The sequence below is a fragment of the Macaca mulatta genome, chromosome 1, assembly GCF_049350105.2.
Source record: "Macaca mulatta isolate MMU2019108-1 chromosome 1, T2T-MMU8v2.0, whole genome shotgun sequence".
Lineage (NCBI taxonomy): Eukaryota > Metazoa > Chordata > Mammalia > Primates > Cercopithecidae > Macaca > Macaca mulatta.
Window position 1 is genome coordinate 67,380,081 of NC_133406.1, and position 22,280 is coordinate 67,402,360.

The 22,280-nt window shown below is 48.0% G+C and overlaps 1 protein-coding gene across 3 annotated transcripts in view; it reads right to left on the minus strand.

Annotated features, from left to right (window-relative positions):
• The window catches only part of LAMB3 (laminin subunit beta 3), a 135,160-nt gene that overhangs the window by 18,504 nt on the left and 94,376 nt on the right, over positions 1–22,280 (minus strand). For 2 of the 3 annotated variants that reach the window (XM_077937086.1, XM_077937094.1), the window contains exons 2-9: positions 20,881–21,314; positions 19,410–19,474; positions 18,457–18,611; positions 7,416–7,530; positions 6,790–6,863; positions 3,346–3,537; positions 1,939–2,002; positions 1,452–1,645 (exon numbers count right to left, since the gene is read on the minus strand). In XM_077937086.1, coding sequence (XP_077793212.1) covers positions 1,452–1,645; positions 1,939–2,002; positions 3,346–3,537; positions 6,790–6,863; positions 7,416–7,530; positions 18,457–18,611; positions 19,410–19,437 — 822 coding nt within the window. In that variant the 5' untranslated portion in view covers positions 19,438–19,474; positions 20,881–21,314. Of the gene's footprint in view, positions 1–1,451; positions 1,646–1,938; positions 2,003–3,345; positions 3,538–6,789; positions 6,864–7,415; positions 7,531–18,456; positions 18,612–19,409; positions 19,475–20,880; positions 21,808–22,280 lie in introns of those variants that run through there. The other variant, XM_015117616.3, reaches the window with a different exon arrangement.

Consider the following 22,280-nt stretch of genomic DNA (forward strand, 5'->3'; position numbering starts at 1 on the left):
TACAGTTGTTTGGCTAATGGAACTGTTGTGATGTACTGTCACTAGACTCATTAAGGTATAAAAATAGAACAGCTATTGTGTGCTAATTGCCTTCCAAATTAAGCCCAACACCTTCAGCCTGGCATTCAAGGACCTGTATCATGTTAGTTGCATTCTCAGCTCCCATGCCCTGCTGACAGCACAGCAAGCTGAACTTCTAGCTGCTCCCTCTGCAAGCCCTACTTTCTCTACCTGTTGACCTTAACAATGGTTTTGCTTCTACCTAGAATTCTCTTCTCTCTGTATTCATTCGCAAAATCCTGCCAGCTAGGCTTCAGCTAGAATGGCACCTCTCTCATAAGGCTTCCCTGGTCCCTCTAATTCCATAGATCTCAACCCTGGCTGCGCCTCAGTGTCACCTGGGGAGCATTTATTAAAATGCCAAGGTCCAGACCCAATTCAGTCTGAATCTCAAGGAGGAGGCCCAGGCAGTGGCACCTTTTAAAAGTGGTGATTCCACTGCACAGCCAGATTTGAGGACCACCAGGGCTAGGTGGCTCCCTCCCTCCCTGTCATCTCATAGCATATTGTATTCCCTCTGTGTCACTCAGCCTTGGGTTCTAGGAGTATGTCTCATGGGCCCTGACAGATGACACACTCCCTGAACTGGGCTCCCTCTGCACACCTCTGCAGCCTGGGGCAGAAGTTGGCCCAGAAGTGGAAGAAGAATCCCAGCTGAGGCTTGTGCCACCTCTATTTCCCTCCCAGGCCATCTTACATGATTTCCTCCTGTCCCCCTATCACTAGGACAGCTGTCACACTCCCATGTTGGGTCTCTCTGCTTCTTTGCTCAAGGTTCTCTCTTCTATACCTGTGGTTCTCAAGTTTGGTTTCACAGCAAAATTCCCTGGGAGGGGAGGGCTTGTTAAACTGGAACTTCTCAACCCCCATCCCTGCTGAAGCCAATCCGCCTGGTCTAGGGTAGACTTAGCATCTGTACTAAACATTGGTCTCTCACCCTGCCCCCATATCTCACCACTAGATGAGACTTTAAAATCCCTAAGCCAGTGGCTGTCAGACCTGGCAGTACCTTCGAGTCACCTGGGAGCTTTAAAAACCAATCATAAAATTAGAATATCGTAGGGTAGAGGGCTGGGCAACATTTTTAGCTCCCAGTGAAGTTATAATACATAACAAGGGTTGAGAATCATTGCCTTAAACTTCCTCCCAATTTCCACACTTATGTAAATGAAATGAAAATCATCTCAAATTAGGAAGCAGGTCTAAAGAAGTACTAAACGATTCTGATTTTTGGAACGAAAACCACTTAGATTTTTTGTTGTTGCTGCTGAAGTATTAAGTACCCAAGTTTTAGATTTAGTGCCCTTCCTGCTTTATGGGAGCCCCAAGAATGTCCGTAGTCTGCCCTGGTCCTGCCCCCTTCCTCTCCCCTTCCCACCCTAGGCTGTCACCTGCATGGTGGTGGAGGGGCCAGCAGAGGCCCCAGGCTTGGGGGCGCAGCGGTCAGCATGGCCGTGACAGAAGCAGCTCCCCTGCAGACGGAGCTGGGACACGGCATAGTAGGCGCTGGGAGGGTGGTAGCCCCTTTGGGGCACAGGGGCCAGCCTGGTGAAGTTGACTCTCAAGTTTGTGATCTCCCCCAGCTCTGAGAGGACCAAACAGCAAGGAGGGAGGGGTTGGAGAATGGAAAATAAAGAAAGGAAGTTAGAGGCACATAGAGTCTCCTTCATATGTGATACCATGGGCCATCCTCTCCAGACCTCAACCATCCCACAGCATCCCACAGACAATGTCCCTATGGGGCAAACAGGGCAAGTATTAAATCCCCAACCACGTTGACAAAAACATGAAAAACCAGGAAATTCCCATGACCTGGGTTCCAACTCTGTTTCCTTTCCCACTCATAGTTCCATGGACTAGAGGAGGGGCCACACTGACCTTGAATTTTTTTACTTTGAGTTGCTGGAATCCCAGATGCTAAATCCATAAGGTTAAGTTGGACCTACAGAGAGAAGGGAAAGAGAAGCACTTAAGAAGAGACAAATAGTGTGCCTCAAGCTCAGAAGAAACCTTCCTTTCCATTATATGCCTCACATTTGAAGTCCTTGTTACCTGGAACCTGAGACAGACCATGGTTATGAGGCTTGTCAGCTGCTTTGGGGGAACAAGATGATCACTGGGCCATAAATGTGTGTGTGTATGTGTGTGTGTGTGTGTACACCCTGCCCCCCAGTTGAAAATATAAGTATCCTAAGAATTTCCTGAGTTCCCTGGGTCAAAAAGTATGGTAAGATGTATCACCTATATATGAGGGTTTAGGAGATACTAATTTTCTCATGACTCAGGATGAGTGAGAAATCTAAAATCCAAGGATGCATGAATGTGGGTGACCACAGCACTCTGGACAATCCCAATTTCAACTATGCTTTTGATTTACTTTTTTTAAAAAAACGATTCATCATCTACATATCCCAGGAAGAGTTTTCACATCCGCCCTCCACAAGTTAGGAAACAGTCCTGCGTTCTGATCTGCTGTGTGAAGAATGTGGTTAACATAGATTTGGGTAAGGGTATAACCAAGGAGGAACTGCTAAACCCAAAGGAAGAGATGCATGGTCCGCAGAGAGGGCCCCACTCTGAGCGTTGGTCCACATGAGAGCAGCTCTGAGGGCTCACTTGTGTCTCGGCCAGGGAAAGGAGAAGAGAAACTATAGCCTCCTTTGCCAGGGGATGGGGAAAAGCAGTTATGAAAGAATTTGATCATGTCAGGAGGACTTAGGGAGAAACATTCTGAATGTTTTTTCAGGCAGGTTCTTACTTCTAGCTCAGGGTTTAAGCTCAGGAGAATTCGGGCTCTGGGTTATACCAGAATTCCCTCCAAGGGCTAAGACTGGGTTAGATGGAGGGATTAAACTGAAAATGTTTATTTTTGTGTTAAACCCTACCAAGGTGAAATGAAATTTGTGTAATTTGCTCTTGCATCTAACTAGCCATCCCAAAATCCTCACACCAAAGTAGGGTCGATTTCATCTTCCCACTAGAGGGATGAGACAATGAGTCACGGGGGAGGGGGCTGTGGAAGAGGGCAGGGGTGAGTAAGAGAGCAGGGGTGAGTAATGCGGTGGCCCCAAGGTCTTTCTGAAATATCCCTCCTCAGAAAGAGGATAAGCAGCAAATGTTTTGAGGGTGGCCACAGGGGTCATTACTGGGGGGAATTCAAGAAAGTCAGCAAGGGGAGCTGGCAAGGATGTTTCCATTCCTTCTCAAGAGTCCATGTGGCTGTGTGAACAGTGGGACATCAGGGACTTCTCCCCAGGCCTAGTTTTCAGGATTCGCTCTACCTACCTTCCCCCCATTTAGGCGCACATTAGGCCTCTGGGGCAGGGACTGGCACCGAACATCCTGCCAGCTCTGAGGCCGGCCCTGGCGGACCCGAGGGAAGGTGGAGGTGCAGTCAGCAGCCAGGTACTGGTACACTCGCCAGGTCTTACCGAAGTCTGAGGAGCGCTCAATCAGCATGCCGGCGGGCATGGGCCCCTGCGGAGACAGGGGCAGTGTGCAGAGGGGAGGCGCTGGGGCTGTGACCCATGGAGACACAAGCAGAGAGACAGGCTCCTCCAGTGAACTGGGAAGAAAGGGAGCCCAGCGGGAGCAAGTGGGCTCAGGAGCGTCCAGGTCCAAACCTCCTGGCATACCACAGGCCACAGAAGTTTCTCCCCAGGATCTGCCTTCCAGAAGGAGTGATCCCTAGCTCAGCTTACCAGGCTTCCAGGCTTCCAGGCTAGACATTCCCCTGCTCCTACACTTCCCACAGCTCACCATTGTCTCTCTCTCTCTCTCTCTCTCTCTCTCTCTCTCTCTCTCTCTGTCTCCCCTCCTGGAACTCGTGTCCAGCCTCCTCTGTCCTGGCCCTCCAAACCACGTTCCCCACTTACCAGAGAGCTCTTCCCGGGTGATTATCTGATCTTTGAGAGCTTCAATCAGTCTGCACTGATCTCATGATATAATCTGAGCACCTTAGCATGACATATTGAGTCCCTGCTCCTTCCTACAAAATGATTTCATCCATTTTGGGTGGCTTTAAATGTGGTCTTTATGCTGACAGCTCCAAGCTTGAACAACTTCCTGGAACTGCAGGTCTATAAACTCAGCTTCCAAAGCAAACACTGAACCAGGCCCAGGCCTGTCTCTCCAGCTTCAGGGTTCCCTCCTGCCTGATCTCCCTAGTAAGCTTCATCTGATTTCCCCTTTCCCCACGTTCACTCTTACTCAGTCATTTCTTTTTTTCTTTTTTTTTTTTTTTCTGAGACAGAGTCTCACTCCATCACTCAGGCTGGAGTGCAGTGCTGTGATCTCGGCTCACTGCAACCTCCACCTCCAAGGTTCCAGCGATTCTCATGTCTCAGCCTCCTGAGTAGCTGGAATTACAGGTGTACACCTCCATGCTCTGCTAATTTTTGTATTTTTAGTAGAGACAGGGTTTCGCCATGTTGGCCAGGCTGGTCTCGAACTCCTGACCTCAAGTGATCCACCCGCCTCGGCCTCCCAAAGTGCTGAGATTACAGGTGTCAGCCACCGGGCCGAGCTAATCTTCATATTTTTAGCAGAGACAGGGTTTTGCCATGTTGGCCAGGCTGGTCATCTTCTTAAAACATAAAATGGGCCTTGTCAATCCTCTGCTAAAAATCCTCCAATACTATTCTGGAACGAAATCTGAACTTCTGACCATGAGTGAATAGGCCCCAGGCTCCCTGGGCCCTGCCTCCTCTCAGGCCACCTCCTCTCTTCAAGCCCTAAACCAAGCTCAGTCCCTCCTCAGAGCCTTTGTCCAGTCTTCCTACTTGGGATGCTCCTCCCGCTGGTAGGTTCCCTCTCATCTTTTGTTCTCAGCTTAAATGTCATTTCCTGGTACAGATCTTTTGATACCTGACTGAAGTGTGTTCTCCTGCTCATGGCTGGCCCACCCCACCCTGCCCCATTATTTTCTATTTCAGCATCTTGTTTCCTTCAGAAACGTCACCACGATTTCCAATTATTTACTTGTTGGTTTCTTGCTTTTTATTCTTTTCCCATGAGACCAGGATTTCTCAACCATTCTCACTGTTATAGTATTGAGTTGGGGAAATCTTAGTCCTAGGAGCTGTCCTGTGCACTGCAGCCTGGTGAACAGCATCCTTGACTTCTACCCACCATATATCATTACATACCCATAGTTATGACAACCAAAAGTGTCTCCAGAAATTGTCAGCTACCCCCTGCGGGAGAGGGGAGGGCAAAATAGTGCCCCTGGTTGAGACTCAGTATACCAGGCTGTAGCCCCTATTGTCTGTGGTTCACAGGTGGACCCCCAACACCTAGCACATCGGTGTTTAGCACACATTTGTTGAATGAATGGTGAATCTTCAGTCTGCTCCCCTCCCTCTGTGTGTACCTGGAAACTCATCTCGCAGCAGTCTTCAGCCCTCCACATCCCCATCTCTTGCCACCAAGCACATTTTACCCTCCAGGCCCTGTGTGCATTCCCTTGCCCCCAGCCCCAATCATATACCTCACCTTCTTGCCGCCTGCATCCTGGTCTTTGTGTTTATGGTTCTGTTTGCTTGGAATAAACATTGCCCTTCACCTGGCCATTACTGGTCTACGAAAGTTCATCTTCCCCTGGGTGTACTCCCTGACAGGCCCTCCCAAGACAGACCATGTGAGAGCCCCGTCATGGGCTCCCAGTACCTCTTCCTACCAATATTGTGCACACATTGCACTCTCTCACTACTGACTTCCCCACATATGGTGAAAGCTGCTTGAAGATTGTGATTTGGTTTTATTCATCTTTATATCCCTAACATCTGACACCAAGCCTGCCATGTAATCAGTGTTTAGTAAGTGCTCACAAATAATTGACAAATAAATGAACAGGTGAGTGATGATAAAGTAAGGAGACTATTTAACACTGTCCATCCAAATGAATATGCTGCCCTTCAAAGTTGCCACCTTTAGAGACTGGGCATTTATTCAAACGATACTTGCATTTCTCAAAATACCTTTGACCTTTAGATGGGGCGAGGCTCTTAGAGCCAACTTCTTCAGTCATGTAAGAAATTAGGTCCTATTACTTTTTATTCCAAGCTCATTTTAACTCCTGAAAGTTATATCTCCCTTCCTAATCATTTAATCTTATTAACCAAATTTGATCATTGAATATCTGACTATTTCTGTAGAAAGAATAAAACCAAATCATCTCTGAAAAGAAAAAATTGACCTATGGCAATTAAATGAAAATGTTTCCTCCAAAAGAAGTATCTAGAAGGCTGTTCTAAAGGCAGAATCTGAAAGTGCTTTGAGAAGTAATGGCACTGAATGAGTAGATTGCCCACCAAGAGAGCTGTTCCAAAGGAACATCCATCAGTTAGTTGGATAGGCAAGTTCTTGGCTGCTTGTTAAACTCAATCTAATATGCAAAGTTATTAAAACAGAGTATACCAAGAATACACAAATGTACAACAAGCAACTGGGCCCAGTAGAATTGGTACTTGGCAGACCTGAATTAATTAGATGGGTTGAGGGTGGAGAATGAGAGAGGAAGAAGATATGCAACCACTGCACGACCAAGATAGGGAGCCTGGAGGTGCCACTGTTCACCCAGGACCAAGTCCTTTGCTGTCACCATTATATAGGCTCATGGTGAGTGTTGCCCCAGCCTAGAGAGACAAGGACACTGTGCTCCCCCATGGCTCCATGCCCATATGGCCCAGGAGCCACTCTCCTATCCGCTGCCACCCCCAGGAGGCACACCTGGAACTCCATCATGACTTCCTGAAGCTGGAATCTCCTGTCCAGGTCCAGCTGCAGAGAGACAGGGTTCACATCTGGAAGGACAAAAAGTAGAAACTGTCAGCCAGAGACTTTCCACTTCCCCAGCCCTGAAGGAAGCCCTGGACTAGACTAGCTCGAGGAAGTCAGAAACTCTCTAACCTTGATTTTCCAGACTCCCTCTTGGAGAGGAGTGGGAAGTGGTATGTTTCTGCTTATGTTATCTATGCAAGATCCTATCTGTTTTTGGCTAAGTTTCCTTCCCACCATCACCTGATGTCTTCAATACTTTGGAGGGCTTCAACTCGTCTGTTCCACACAGACTTGTTCCCAAAGCTTAATTCTGCAAGCCCACCCACTGAGACCGAGTGGAGGGAAATAAAGACATTCCTCTCTCCTCATACCCTTTCCTTCACCTCCAATAAATTCTTCTACCATAACACCCAACGGACCTCAAATATGAGGCAGAAAGTTTCTTCTTGTCAATCACCCACGTCACATCACCAAAAGAAATGCCTGGGAAACCCAAAGGGTTATAGGGCACCTTCCATCCACCTCATCCTGTGGAGGCTGCACAGTTTGAGTCCCTGTAGATGGCAAATGCTCACCATTCTGTGACTGCCACCAGCGCATGGGGCCGGAGGATGAAGCCACATTCTCTACTCGGTGACTGTAGTAGTTGTGAGGCTGCCTGGAGTCACACTTGCAGCATTTCATCTGCCACTGTGGGAGAGGAAGACAGCAGACACTCAGAGGTGGGGTCCTAATAGAATTCCCCCTTGCGTCCTGAGATCCCAGCATATCCCCTCTGTGGAAATCCTGCCCTTAGGAATCACTAGTTTTATTAATACACTTTGAAGGATTAATCTCTTAAAACAGGGCTATTGGTCATCTTTTAATCAGTCATCTCTGAATTCCTTCGTGTCCCTCCTAACACACAGCAAGTGAATGGTGAACAGATGTGTGAATGGAGAAGAGGTACAAGGTGGGAAAAAATACTTGAGTACATGACATTGCCTTGCAGAGAAACTTGAGGAAAGTGCCACGGGCAGGAAAAAAAGGGGGGGTGTAGGGGAGAAATTCATACTAATTGAGCACCTACTACATACTAGGCACAGGCTGGAAAGTTTAATAGCTCACTTCATTTAATCCTGGCAGCCTGGGAAATTCTGGGGTTTTGAGGATTGGAGAGAGAGGACTCCAAAAGAAGACAAGGAAATGTAGATCTACAGTCCTAGCTCTGTCACCTCTGTTTCCTAGGCTTAACTTTCTCCTCTGTAAATTAAGTGGGGATTGAGCTAGAGCTTTTTATCTACCCAACAAATGCTTATTTAGCATATACTATGTGCCAGACTCTACTCTGGGCTCAGGAGTTATAATAGGGAACAAAACAAAGGCCCTGCCCTCAGGGAGCCAAAATACTAGCGACATTCAAATGATCTCTAAGGCCTTCCAGCAGTGACATCTGGGGCTTGAGGATCTTTCTCAGGTTTGGTATTCCCTACCTACAGGAGACCAACCAGCCTCACTGGGGAGGTCCCCAATAACCTGGCCTATGCTTATCTCTTGGAATGAGACAGGAGCCAGAACTGAAACCCATGGGTTTCATGGCAAAGCAAGGATCACCAAGAAAAACAGCATGGCCATAGAGGTGACATATCCCTTGTTCTTTTAGCTTGTGCCTATGTGCATACATATACACATACACACACACACGTGCACATGCGCACGCACACACACACACACAGATAACGTGACCTTTTCTCAGCTCCCCCATAAAACACACATAAAATCTGTTTCCTTTGAGTAACCATGATCCCAAACCCTGTGCGTAGCTTAAACAATACTGTCCACAGGGCTCCAAATTTGCCAACAAATAGATGCAAGGCTTGGACAAGAACCTCCTGGACCTGCGGGTCCTTCTGGGTAGGGAAAACTGTCCCTCCACACACCCTGTACCTCTGCTTTCCTCTAAGCCTCCACTCACCAGAACAAACGACTGACCCAAAGAGTCTGAGTGGATATGTGGGGCCTATGCCTTGAGTGATAGAACCTCCCTGCCCAACACCCATCTTCCCTCTCCAAAGCTGGCACTGCCTGCAACAGGAGAGAGCAAAGAGGGGAGCCAGGTGTCTTGGTTCCCTGGGCCTCTGCTTACCACTCCACTTTCCAGCTCTCACCCGCTCTGCAAATGAAGAGAACTATCACCCTTCCTAGTGCTTGGAGGTGCCCTTGGCATGTCCAAAAATGCTTTATTAAACATTCATTGTTTGGGTGTTTAAGGCTCAAATAACAGCTGGCACATAAGCCCTTTAAAAAGTAGCACCCATTGGCAGGGCGCTGTAGCTCACGCCTGTAATCCCAGCACTTTGGGAGGCCAAGGCAGGCAGATCACAATGTCAGGAGTTCGAGACCAGACTGGCCAACGTGGTGAAACCCCATCTCTACTAAAAATACAAAAATTAGCCAGGTGTTGTGGCAGGTGCCTATAGTCCCAGCTACTCGGGAGGCTGAGGCAAGAGAATCGCTTGAATCCAGGAGGCAGAGGTTGCAGTGAGCCAAGATTCTGCCACTGCACCTCAGCCTAGGCGACAGAGCGAGACTCTGTCTCAAAAAAAAAATAATAAAATAAAATCTAGTAGCGCCCATTGCCCCACCTCCCACCACTCACTATGCATTCCCTTGCCCTGCTATATTTTTTTCATACTACATATCTACACTTGATACATTGTATACTTACTGTCAATTTATTTATTTGTATATTGTCTGCCTCCCCCTTCTAGAATGTATACTCCATGAGGGCAGGAATTTGCAGTCCTTCACTGCTGTATTCCCAGTGCTTAGAAAAATACCCAGCACATAACAGACCCTCACTAAATTCCTCTTGAATAAATGAATAGCAAATTTTCAGTAAAGGCCAACTATTTGCATTAGCATTATTACTAGGCACTTCCTTCCTGCAATTAGGGAGTTTGAAGGGAGGGGTGGAAGAGTGAGTAGGTAATAAAGCATCAATAGTAAGTGGAGTACAACCATGTGCAGAGGAGTCCTTGGTAGTTTCAATGCAATAGCCTACTTAAATCTCACAATAACCCTATGTGATAAGTAGTATTAGCCCCATTTACAGAGGAGAATGCTGAGGCACAAAGAGGCAACATGGCTTTGCTATTGACTGATTCCCACCATCAGCATCAGAAAGGGTCCCTCCTCTCCTTTCTCTCTTTCTCCCTTCTTTCATCCTCTCACTTCCACTCGAAACTAGTTGAGTGGCAAAGATGTGGGGAAGTATGCTAAAGGGTAGCAGTCTCTGTCTCATGCAGCGAGCCCCAAGAAGGGCTTGGTCTGACCTTGAAGCTTATCATGGGGAAGGCTAAGGCAGAGAGAGAGCACTTTGGGAAGAAATGGGGCTTCTCCAGCTGACTCAGCTCAGTTACCACAGAAACTGGAGACCTGTCGCTGGCTGAAATACCTGAGCACTTAAAATAATCCTTTCTGGGCAAGAGAAGGCCCTTGCTAGAGCCTGACTCCCCTCCAGACCCCTATTTTGGTCCCTGGCAGGGAGCATGCCCTTCTTTATACTCTTCCCAGCCTCTCAGGGACAAACTTTTCCACTCCTGTCCTCTGCCTGCACTCAGCACATGTCCTGAGAAGAGACAAGGGCCAGCTGCCTTCCGGCCGCCTGTCACCAGAGCTTTCTCCCCAGCTCTGCTGGGAGCTGGTCCAGCCCTTCCCTGGTCAAGAGAGTGCCAGAAACAAGTCTCTTTCTTTCCCTGGGCCATGGGACAAGTAGCTGGAGACTGCGGAAATGTCCTTGATACTCCCAAACGACAGGACATTATGTAACTATTAAAAACACTGTTTAGAGAAAAAAAATTAATTGCATGGAGAAATGATTATATTATGTTTTATGAAAAAAAACTGCACATATACTTGCATATACATTATAATCTCAAATATATACGTGTGTGTGAATATATATGTATATATTTCCATTTAAAGGAATGTAAAGTATTTGGAAGGAAATATACCAATATATTAAGTGAAAACATGAAATTGCTGATATTCACCCATTTTGACCTATAAAAATAGCAACTGCATACAGTTCAACCTGATATCTCTGGGTAGTGGAATCATAGATAACTTGTTTTTTCCTTCTCTGTTATTTTTTATTATGTTTAAACTTTTTGTTTGTTTGTTTGTTTGTTTGTTTGAGACAGGTTCTCACTCTCTCGCCCAGACTCTGGGGTGCAGTGCCACAATCTCTGCTCACTGCAACCCTCTGCCTCCCAGGCTCAAACGATTCTCCCACCTCAGCCTCCCGAGTAGCTAGGATTACAGGCACAAGCCACTATGCCCAGCTAATTTTTGTATTTTTAGTAGAGGCGGGATTTCACCATGTTGGCCAGGCTGGTCTCAAACTCCTGACCTCAAATGATCCACCCACCCCGGCCTCCCTAAGTGCTGAGATTACAAGCATGAACCACTTGCACCAAGTCTGTTTAAACTTTTATACCTTGGATACATATTACTTTTTATATTCAGGAGAGCAGATAGTATTATAAAACAAAACCAACTAAAAATGCCCAGGGTTTGTTGCCCTGCTCCTCCCTCAGTCTTCATGGGGATAATCTGGGGCACCCATGCCTTCTTCTCCTTCCTTCCACGTGTGCAGGCACTGATGGCGGGATCAGATGGCATCATAGGCTTATAAACTACGTGCTGCTTACCACAGTAACATAGCTAAAGGAGGAATTTATCTCAATCCTTGGAGACAGGCTAAGCCAACAGGCGAGACAGGTATTTTAAGTAGCTCTGCCTGTCAACGAGCTAGCAGGACAGAAGCCTGAAATAGAGCAATTTATGGCAGAAGCCCACATGAAGACAAGCTGCTAATTTATCCTTTCCCTATGGGCCTCAGTTTCCCTTTCTGATTTATTCTTGTATGCTTATATGTAGGGTGCACATATTTGTAAGCATCGTGTGCGTGTGTGATTCTCAGTGTGAAGCTCTTCTTCTCTCATGTGTGATGTGCCCCCGTCTCTTCCAGCGATGGCAGCTCTCTGCTGCAGCTGCCTCCCTCTCTGGGGTCATTTGGCCGGCATTCTTCTGGCTGTGTTACCTCAGAGACACAGTACTATTATCAATTCAGCCTGTCAGGCCTCCAGCCAGTTTGGCTCCTGCTTGCTCTCCAGCTGGAAAGGCTAGGCCTTCTCCCTTATCCTAGAGCTTTCTAGAAGCTCAGCAGTCTGGCTGGAAGATGAACTCTCCCAGAGAGCCAGGGGAGGGCAAAGGAGCAAGAGGGCAAGAGCCAGCAGGGGCCTGAATCACGGTGGAGATGGGAGGAAAAGGAGGGCACACCCAAGTAAAAACTCTGAGCCTTTGCAAAACACAGAGCTAATTCTGGGGGAAAACAGGAAAACAGGCTCTGATTATGTATGGCCCAGCTCCCTCCCATGAGGAAGCCAGAGGGCTGTCTGGGTTCATCTAAGAAGCTAAGGTCGGGTTATGGCCACCAGCCAGGGCCAAAAGAAAAAAAAAAAATCTAGCTGCCTTCAAGAAAATACATTTCCTCCACTTCCACTTTCTTATTGGTGAAATGGAAGGGTTGAATGAAATAATAAAGTTCCGTCTTGTTCTAACATGCTAATAGAATTCTTCCCTACTCCAGCACAACAGCCCAGAAGTTAAAGCCACTCTCAGCAAGTAGACAAAGAAAGCAAGAGAAAAATAAGACATTCACCAGATACTGTCCTGGAGAAACACTTTTTCCAGCAATATGGACAGGGAGAAGGGGATCAAGGCCTATGGTCAGCCAGGCCTCCATTAGAACCGACTGCAGTTCAAAAGCCTCTGCATTTCTATGCCAATGCATATTGGCAATGAAGACCAAAAGTCAGCACCTACTGCAGGCACTGCGTGGGAGGATAGCCATATGTGAGGTACTTTCAGCTTCGTCTTTTTCCTTATCACGAAGTGAAATTTTGACCAAAGCCTTAACTCAGTACAGCTGTTATTTCCATCCTAACTAAATTCAGAAATCACTCTCTGAAGCTGATTATAAAGATGATATATGCTACACACTCAAAAATTACACTGCACCAGCCTCAGTCCTGAGCAATGTGCATATATTATCTTAGTCCCTCCTTCCAAAATCTCGGAGGTACCTATACTACATTTACAAATGGTAGGTATCCCCATTTTGCAGATTAGGAAAGTGATAAGAAATGTGTCCAAGCCCATAAAGTTAGCAAGGCATGAAGCACAGACTCTTGTCCCACCTTGTCTGACTCCAAAACTACCTGTGCTGTTCTTCTTCTTTTCTTTTTTACCTCCCTAGCATACTGGTGCTGTTCTGATTGAAGGAACATAGCAATCACTCGGCAACCACTGAAAATTTCAGAGTTGGTTTCAAGAAACTCCCTTCTTCTGCTTACTCCACCCCATTGGAAAGGCAACCTCAACTCCAGTATGGATATCTCCAGAAAGAGGGATGTCCCCTGGACCTGAGTGCAGAAAGTTGGTTAGTATGCCAGGGACCTCTACAGGTCCTGCCAGTGGCAATGACTACAGCCCCTCATATGGCCGCACAGGCAGTGGGTGGATGTCCAGGAAAAGCAGCAAAGTAGGTCTACAGGACAGTTCCCAGAGGCTTCCAGGGGCCTGGGCCCCAGAAGCAACGGGGTGAGAAGCCAGGCTAGCAAAGTTGTGAGGCCATCCAGGTTTGCCTTTGGGAACTTCCCATCTCACATTTCTCTTCTCTGCTTTTAACCCCACAAGCCCTACTCCTTAGCCCATAACAATTACGACCCAAGAATCTCACATTCTGCCAACCCAAGTTTTGCTTCTCTCTGATAGCAATTTTTCCCTACAATGTCCCTTTCCATTTTCTTCTATCCCCTCAAAACGTGACTCATTCTGGGTCTCGTGGGTCCCTCTGCAAAAGTCACATCTAAGTTTCTGATTAACATACTCAGCAAACTTAGGTTTAGGTCATAGATTGATATGGTGCTTTTCTCAAGGTTGTCTGTGTTTTAAACAAGGAACTCAGTAATGCTTCATCCAAAAGAGTAAACCCCCAATGGTAGAGCTCTGGAAGCTTTAGAGATGCTTAGAGCTTCTAGGAAACAAAGAAAGCAGATATTTTGGGCCGGGGGGCAATGGCTCACGCCTGTAATCCTAACACTTTGGGAGGCCAAGGCGGGTGGATCACTTGAGGTCAGGAGTTTGAGACCAGCCTGGCCAACATGGTGAAACCCCCGTCTCTACTAAAAATAGAAAAATTAACCAGGTATGGTGGCACATGCCTGTAATCCCAGCTGCTCGAGAAGCTGAGACAGGAGAATCACTTGAATCTGGGAAGCAGGGGTTGCAGTGAGCCGAGATTATGCCACTGCACTCTAGCCTGGGAGGCAGAGCAAGACTCCGTCTCCAAAAAAAAAAAAGAGGATATTTTGGGTCAGAGGCAGGCTCAAAATCCCTTGTGGGTCGAGGATAGGGATCACAGTACATATATGAACACATTCTCTGCCAACACATTAGCCTTCCTGAAAATCAAGAAAACAGACAATTGTCAAACGAAGAAAGGCAGTGGTCGTTGGAGTGTGTGTGTCAGCAAGCAGGGGGATAAGAGTGCATTTACACGCATATACGCCTGCGCGTATTAGAGAGGAGGGACTTCCAACTGGCTACTGTTCCTCAGCTTGTTTCCAAGAGATAAAAATGACAGCTGTTTGGCTTATACAGTTAATTAACCTGAGGAATGCGCTGTGTAAGACTGTTACTAAGGCAGCTGGGTAATTAAGTTTTTCCCCAGAAAGGGAGGGAATGGGGGATAAATAAAGCATTTAGGAGAGCAGACACAACACTGGAGGAGACATTGTCGGGAGCAGAAATCAGGGATAGAAAGCTTTTCAGCTAATCCGCTGGTTCTTGAGAACTGTGTGCCATCCCAGAAATGACTGAAGGGCATGGCGCAACCCCTGCCTTCACACGCCCTGAGAGAGGACAGTGGACTCTCGGGGTCACACACAGCCCAGCTGTCTCTGAGAAGCAAGCTGAGTGGCCAGAGCTGAATAAACAGCAAAGTTTGACTAACTCCTTCACTTCACACACGGAAAAATGGCAGTTTGTAGAAGAGCCCTGACTTTCACAAGGTCACATCCCTGTTATTAGTGTCAGACCCAAAACCAGAAAGAGGGAGCCTTCACCCCCAGTCTGGGATGACTTCACTAACCATGACTGCCTGTGGATTCTTCAACAGCTCACTCTAAGTCAGATTGGCATCAATCACCTTGAGAGGCACAGAGGAGGGCAGCCCAGGGATGGGTGGATTTTAGTGAGGTACGTGAACACATGTCCTGATCAGGGAAGAAATGCTCAGCAGTGTGCTTTGCAGATGGGGCAGCCTCTGCATGCGGATGCAGCCACCAGGAGGGGGGCAGGAGAGAAGGGTTGGATAGAATAGTTTGCATCTGCCAGGCACCAGGTTTGTGGTCACTTTACACATTCTTTTGTGCAGTCCTCATGACAACCACTGAAGCCCATTTTTCAAATGAGGCCCAGGGATAGCACAGAAGTAAATGAGGGCAGGGAAGCATCACAGAATCACAGACGTTTTCATCCATGCCTTGAGATTGAGGGAATAATGGTGCAGTGAGTTTTCCTAGAATCCATCTAGGAGCTGGAAGAAAGAAAACAAGAGGCCAGGGTGATGGGACTACAACTTCAGGCCGTTTTGGTAAAGAACAGCCTTGTCCCAACCATAGACAGTTAATGGGTCATCAAAGCAGATCAGCCCAGAAGGGCAAAGTTAGGGAGGCAGAGAAAATGCCATAAGGCAAAGCTGGCCAAGACCTATGTCCATTGCAGGGTTGCAACATGGACCCGGAATTTACAGAAGCAAGCCCTTGAGACCGATGGGATTTAGCAACTGAGACAGAATTGGGTAGAGGAGGTAACATGAAAACAGGCTAAGACTGGTCCACAAATAAAAAAAAAAAAAAGCCACACTTGGAGGTAGGGAACTAGGAGAGACAATTTTGGAACTAAAAGGAGTCTCCACTGCTCCTGTAACTCCATTCTGCTGAGTCGCCCTGTGTTAGTTGACTGAAACTGGGGGTAGGGAGTGGGGGGAGTAAGGCGGAAATGTCCAGGGGTCATAAATGCCCACCCCATTGCCCTTGCATTCATGGCACATCAGTAGGATGTGGCACAGAAGAACGATCTGGTCCTGGGGCTCAGGGCTCGCTATGTCATCCCTGCATGAAGATAGAACAGAGGCACTAACCAGAGGCCTTGGCTTCAGGGAGATGTATCTGTGGGAGTGGGAACTGGTAGACAGGGGTGAGAGGGGTAATAGGGAAGGGTGAAGGGAGAGGCAGTAAGAATGCAGCATTGCATTCGGCCAGCCTCGTTTCCGGCTGTGGCTGTCCAGTACACCCCCTACCTCTAACTACTCAGAAAACTCAATACACAATGTGTTTCTCTCGGAAGTCTGAGGTCCCAGCACACACCCAAACCCTCCCAATAGTTCACAGGGAAAACAAGAGCCACTTCATGGGGTGTTATAAGAATTATTCGAGATAATTTATATAAAACTCTTAGCATGATGCTAAGGACATACATGATATGCTTAACGAATTATAGTTGCCGTTGGTATCATTTAATAACAAAACAAACTTAAAAACTGACATTAGAACTCAACAGAATTAAAACCTGAATTTCTATTCTTATCACGCAGCCACCAATGCATCCAGAGAGGGTTCAGGGTACATCTGTCCAGAGAATGAAAAGGGAGTCTCTATGCCTTTAGTATCTATCTTCATTGCTGGAACTCATGGCCTTTGGGAAGGGTAGGCATGTAGTAGTGAGGGAAAGAGAAATGAAACAAGACAGAGAGGTGGAAAATGGGGGAGAGATGCTGATTGTCAGCAGTCGGCTCATTGCCAAAGAATGCTGAGGAAAAGAAGGGACCCTAAAGACCATCTCATCTAATACATACAGAAAAGGACAGCAAGGCTTAGACAGGGGTAATCTCTTGCCCAAGGTCACACCTCAAGTGGTGTGACCTGAAACTATACACTACACTCAAGACGATACTCCCTGCCATCCTCTATTCTTTCCAAAAGGCTAGATAAATTTATTCCCCCTTAGAAAAAAAAGAAGAAAGAGCCAGTGCTTCTCAGCTTTCACAGCAGAAAAATAGCGGAGATTTATCCATCCCCAGGGTTGCAAAAGTCTAGACTTCTGTTTTATAAGCACCCTGTTTTGCTCTCAAGGGGATGCTTAGGAGCAGCGAAGACAGTTGGTTTCCCAGGGCATCAGAGAGGCAGAGGGCAGGTCAGTGTGAAGCCAAAAGCCCTAGGCCTGGAGGAGGAGAGACTTTTCGGATGGGGCTGGGATTGAGGGTACATCCCAACAGAGGGGCCTCTGACCTCTCCTTGCCTCCCCTCCCAAAATGCAAGTCAGCCTGAGAAAGGAAATCGGCAGAGGTCTCCCTGAAATTTTTAGACATGGGCTTGTAATTTGGAGGAAACAGCCAAAATCACTCTGTTGCCTAAAAAGCTCAATACTGCCAGGTCCCCTGATGCTCATGGAGTAATCTAGACCCACAGGGAGTGCTGGCTAGGAATGGCCATCTTACCCAACACTGTCAAATGGGCTTCCCCACATCCAAGTGGGTGAGATGCAGAAACCACAGCCATCTCTGCTCAGCACCTCCAGTCATTTCCCTATACCATGTGTAACTAAAATAGCCAAGATAATGCAGCGACTAGAAGGGCAGTGAGGCCCAGAGGCCGTATCACATACCACCTTCCACAGCCCAGAAGACAAGGGCAGCCTGGAAAGGGGAAACCACAGATAACCCAGGTCTCTTTCCCCAAAGCCTGCAGCAACTCGGGACAAATCACTCCCTTATCCATTCCCTTGTTCAAGCAAAATGGCCGAATGAGGCAGCTGATAGACAAGAAAACACTGAGCGATTTCAACTTTGGTAAAGAAAGATTCCACCCTGCTGAGGGCAGACAAAAAGAAAACCAAAGTTCCTACAAAAAAAGACCCAGAGACAATGTAGAAGAAAAATACAACAGCTGTTTATAAAAGCCATGCCTAACAGGTGATGTTAGTCATAGTTCAAAGCGTTGTGTTTCTGGATTTGATCCAACTTACACCTGAGCCTCTGACCCTGCTGGAGAAGTTCAAGTCACTTCCTCATCTATCTCACTGACTGTGGCACAGCTCAGTTCCTGACATGGCAAGAACACAGTTCGGCCCACACATCCCAGCACCAAATAACACATGAGGCTCTATACACCTAAATGGCCAGTGTTTGGCCTATTTGCCTGTTCCCAAGACTTGAAAGACTATCCTGCCCATGCCCAAGGACTGAGAAAAGACTCCATGTCATCTCAGAGAGATAAGAGAGAAATGAGCTATTTAGTTAATTCTGAGTACATTTCCTCTTGCCCAACTAACAAGTAACTTTCTTAGAGGCAAGGATCTGGCCTTATACTTTTACTGCACTCCCCAGTCCGTGTAGTGCACAGGGCTTGGCCTACACCAAGTACATTCTAAGTATTCAGTGGACAAATGGCAGCTCACACATCCCTCCCATCCCGCTTTCCTCCAGTCCTGGGATGTAGGGCCTACCTCACCATGCTGGGTGCAGTAGGTCTCAGGCTTGGTCAGTCCACAGGTAGATGAAGCTCGGAGAAACCGGGTCCTCCCAACAAGCAGGTCCCCGACAGGTGGATAGCAGGCCCCACGGGAGCAGGCTTGCTGGGCATGCAGGAGGCCAGGTAAGGCTGAAATCATACGGATGTGTGATGGTACAGTCCAGAAAGAGAGGGACCTCGCTGGCCACCCCCAGTGTCCTTCAGGGAAGCTGACATTAGCAAGATTATATCCTCTCCCTCACTCAAGCTTCCACTCGCTGCTGGTGGTAATAATTGCAGTATTGATACTGTTAGATTTTAAAAGTTGATTTCATATTCTATATAACTCAAAACTTGAAAAGGAGAGAGGAGAAACACTGGCAACCAAAAACCATAGATGACCCTAAAATATGGCTTTTAGAACCAGACTGGAGATATTGACTCGGCCATCACGACAAGGTCCGCGGCTCTTTCTACCTGCATCGTGGCCTCTGTGAGCAGCCCAGCGGAGGGCTGACTGCTGAGCCCTTGGCGGAGCATTCAGAAAGGCCTGCGTTCATTCTGCTCCTTTATCTTCAAAGCTGCCCCAGCCACACTTTGGGAGTGCCCAGCTACAATTCACTGGAAAATAGGAACTTAAGCCACAAAGGCTTTGGAACGAGCTTGAGAAAGGATGGGAAACTGTGGAGAACACTTGGGAAACCACAAACCACCCTCGGGTAAGAATAAGAAGACATTTGGAAGCCTTTCCAGAGTGGCAGAAAATCTTCTCCCCCAAAGGCCCAAAGGAATGGGGAAATCTCACAGGTGTCCCCAGTAGACAAGTATTCCCAACTGAAGGGACTACAGGTGACAGGTGATGCCCACACTTTGGTAAACTCTCCTCCTCCCATGGCTGTCGCCTCCCTGCCATATAACAGGCCTGGAAGGATGGGAAGGGGTACTTACCAAAACACAAGAGGAAGAGTGGTCTCATCTTCAGCCAATGGGGTGATCCCCAGAGAGGACCTTACCTAGGACAGAGCAAAGCAAGCTGAGTACAACACTGCAAACACCTAGAGCACACTAGCCCCTTTTCTTTTCTATTTCTAGACTCAAGTTTTTTTTTCAGGAGTCTTTACGTAGGGTCCTGATCTAGAACACTTGGTGCAGCAGATACATTTGTAGCCAAAAGCTTGGAAAATGCTGGAGCTCTAGACCCTCTCAAGTGGCATGTGACTCACAGGGTGCCCTGCGAAAATCCCATCCCCTCCCATACTCCAGCTTCCTCCTCTAAAATGGATGGGAAGGAGTGTGGACCCTGCCCTACCCCACACAGCCATAAGGACAATATGGGGAGCAGGAAAAGGCTGGACCCCTTGCAGGAGAAAAGCTGTAGGAAGGTCCAAGGCCTAGTTCCTGCCCCGAGAGGGCTGGCTTTTCTCAGGGCCTAGACCAGCAGCCTCAACCCAGCCCAGCCCAAAGTGAATGAGTCAGAGTGGCTGACAGCCTGGAGGCAAGCCTTCTCTTGCCATGGGCATGGCCTCCAATACCATCCAGGGCCACTTAGAGTTTTAGGCTGTGTGCCCACAATTCTGGGCTAAGCAGGCAGCTGGGATGCAACAGGGAGAGATGTATGGCTGTCTTTAACAAGTGAGTGAGGATTTCATCTGAAAGGGAAGCAACCCAAAATGTCTTCAATGATGGGCTGGGGCTTGACAAGAGGGGTGGGGCTGGGAGGCCACAAAGCAAGGATTCTGAAGGAGGCTGGGGAAGGATGCTCGAAAGCCACTGTGGGGTCCCAGAGGCAGGCTTGCCTTGTGGAAGCATGTCCCACCCTTGCTCATGCAGTGACCCCCTCTGCCTTGAATTGGATGTTCACTCTGTTCCAATGACAGCCACAAACTCTTTTGGCTGGGGTGGAGGGCTGGGGGCTTGGCAAGGCAGGGGCAGAGGGGGAATTGAGGACATTCCTGCCATCTTTAAATTATAGATCCTAATGCTTCAAAATCATTCCTTCTAATCCCTCTCCTAAAAGAGTCATGGGCCCAGGGAGGGAACATGTGGTCTGAGGTCCCACAGCTAATTGGCCTAAGAGAGACCCATCTTCTGACTTTCATCCAGTGCTTTCTCAGCTTTCCCACCCCTGACTGGAAATCCCCCTGGAAGTAGACATTCTGAGCCAGGCCAGCCCACCCTTTTTTCACTTCTCTTTTGTGCTCAACCCCGGATCTGAACCTGCTTTCCTCTAAGCCACTGAGGTGCTTATCAAATGTGAAAAAGCAATCAAAACTGTAGCAGACATTTTAACCTAGCTCACCTGAGTGAGCTCCCAGGAAGAGGAATAAATCAGGTCCTGCAACCAGGCCCCAGGCACCCAGAGATACAGTTCTCCTCCCCCATCCGGCCCCCACCAGGCAGGTAAAGACAGGTAACCTACCTCACTGTGTGTTCTGCCGTTCTTCCTCCAGATCGCCTGAAAGCTCCTCTTGAATGTGGGGGTCTCCCCTCCTGGCTCCAGGTTTTTAAACAACAGCCTCACCTCTGGAGACTCCCTGGCTGGGTGTAGCCCCACCGCAGGGCGGGCCTCAGGAATCTGGCAGCCGTCACACCCATCTGTCGTCACTGCACCCCCACCTCCCAGGACAGGACTGGGCAAGTGGGTCGGTCGGTTGGTCCTAGAGGCCTTGCAGTAAGCTCCACAATGCCCGCCTCCCTGTGGGGGCTGCAAGGGGCACCACAAACGGCACCAGGCACATGTAAGTGATCATCAGAGACCAGGATTCATAGGGTGGGGAAGGGCCCTTGCATCTGTGCCAGGCAATGAACTCCTCATTTTCCCAAGGCCAGCAGGGGTCAGCTTCTTCTTGTGACCTGGACCACCCCAGACAGAAGATCCGGCAGAGAACACAAAGATTAGGGCTTATATAGAGAGTTAAAGCCCCAGACATGTCACTGGGCTGGAAGGTGAGAAGACCCAAACATCCAGGACCCTGGAAAGTACCATTCCCCTCCCCAGTGGGAAAAAAAAAATGAAAAATCCCAGCTTCTTGGGGAATTTGGAGGATCCTCAAAAGGCAAGGTTCATCAGGAAGGATTCAAAGCTCAACTCATCCAAGGAAAGCTTAAGAGAAATGAGCAGAGTAACTCTAAATGCCTCCCCTCCAGCTCCTTCCACAGAGCTGGCAGGGAGCCCTGGGACAGGTAACTGCCTGTGAGTCACTCCTCCCACCTGTGGGGAGGGTTAGTCTCCTAGCCCCTCCCTCCCTGGGCAGGAATGCCCGCCTGGAGGGCCAGAAAACAGACCTGACCACAAGTGGTGGAAGGAAAGGCTGAAGCATAGCTAGACTGACAAAGTCAAAACAGACTTTCCCTGGCCTCCTGCCAGGCCTGAGAACACAGCTTCCTTTGTGGGCTCCTTGCTCAGGGCTCCTGGGCTTCCAGCCACTGTAAATGGACGTGGCAGGTCCAAATTGAGAGGCTGGTCTCACAGGACACTCTTTCCCCCAGGTTAGAGTTGGAGAACTTTTAGGGAAACCTGGAGGGCCACCCAGTCCATATCTTGGCCCTGGAGAGCCTGTACTGGCACCGTTTTGGAATGCTAGGACCTCAAAGTTGCTATTTAAAGGAACTTCTTAACTACCTATTCCACTTCGTCAGTGTCTCCTAAACAGAAAGTTCTCTACCATTGGAGGGTTATGTCCAAGAAATCGGCTTGAAGACCCTTAAGGGGGAAATGTAGAATTTTGTGGATTAAATTGGGCATTTCTAACCCTCAGATTCTAATTTAGCATAAGTTCAGGTAGGCAGAAGAAACTATGTAATTAGCAAAGTGGGCAG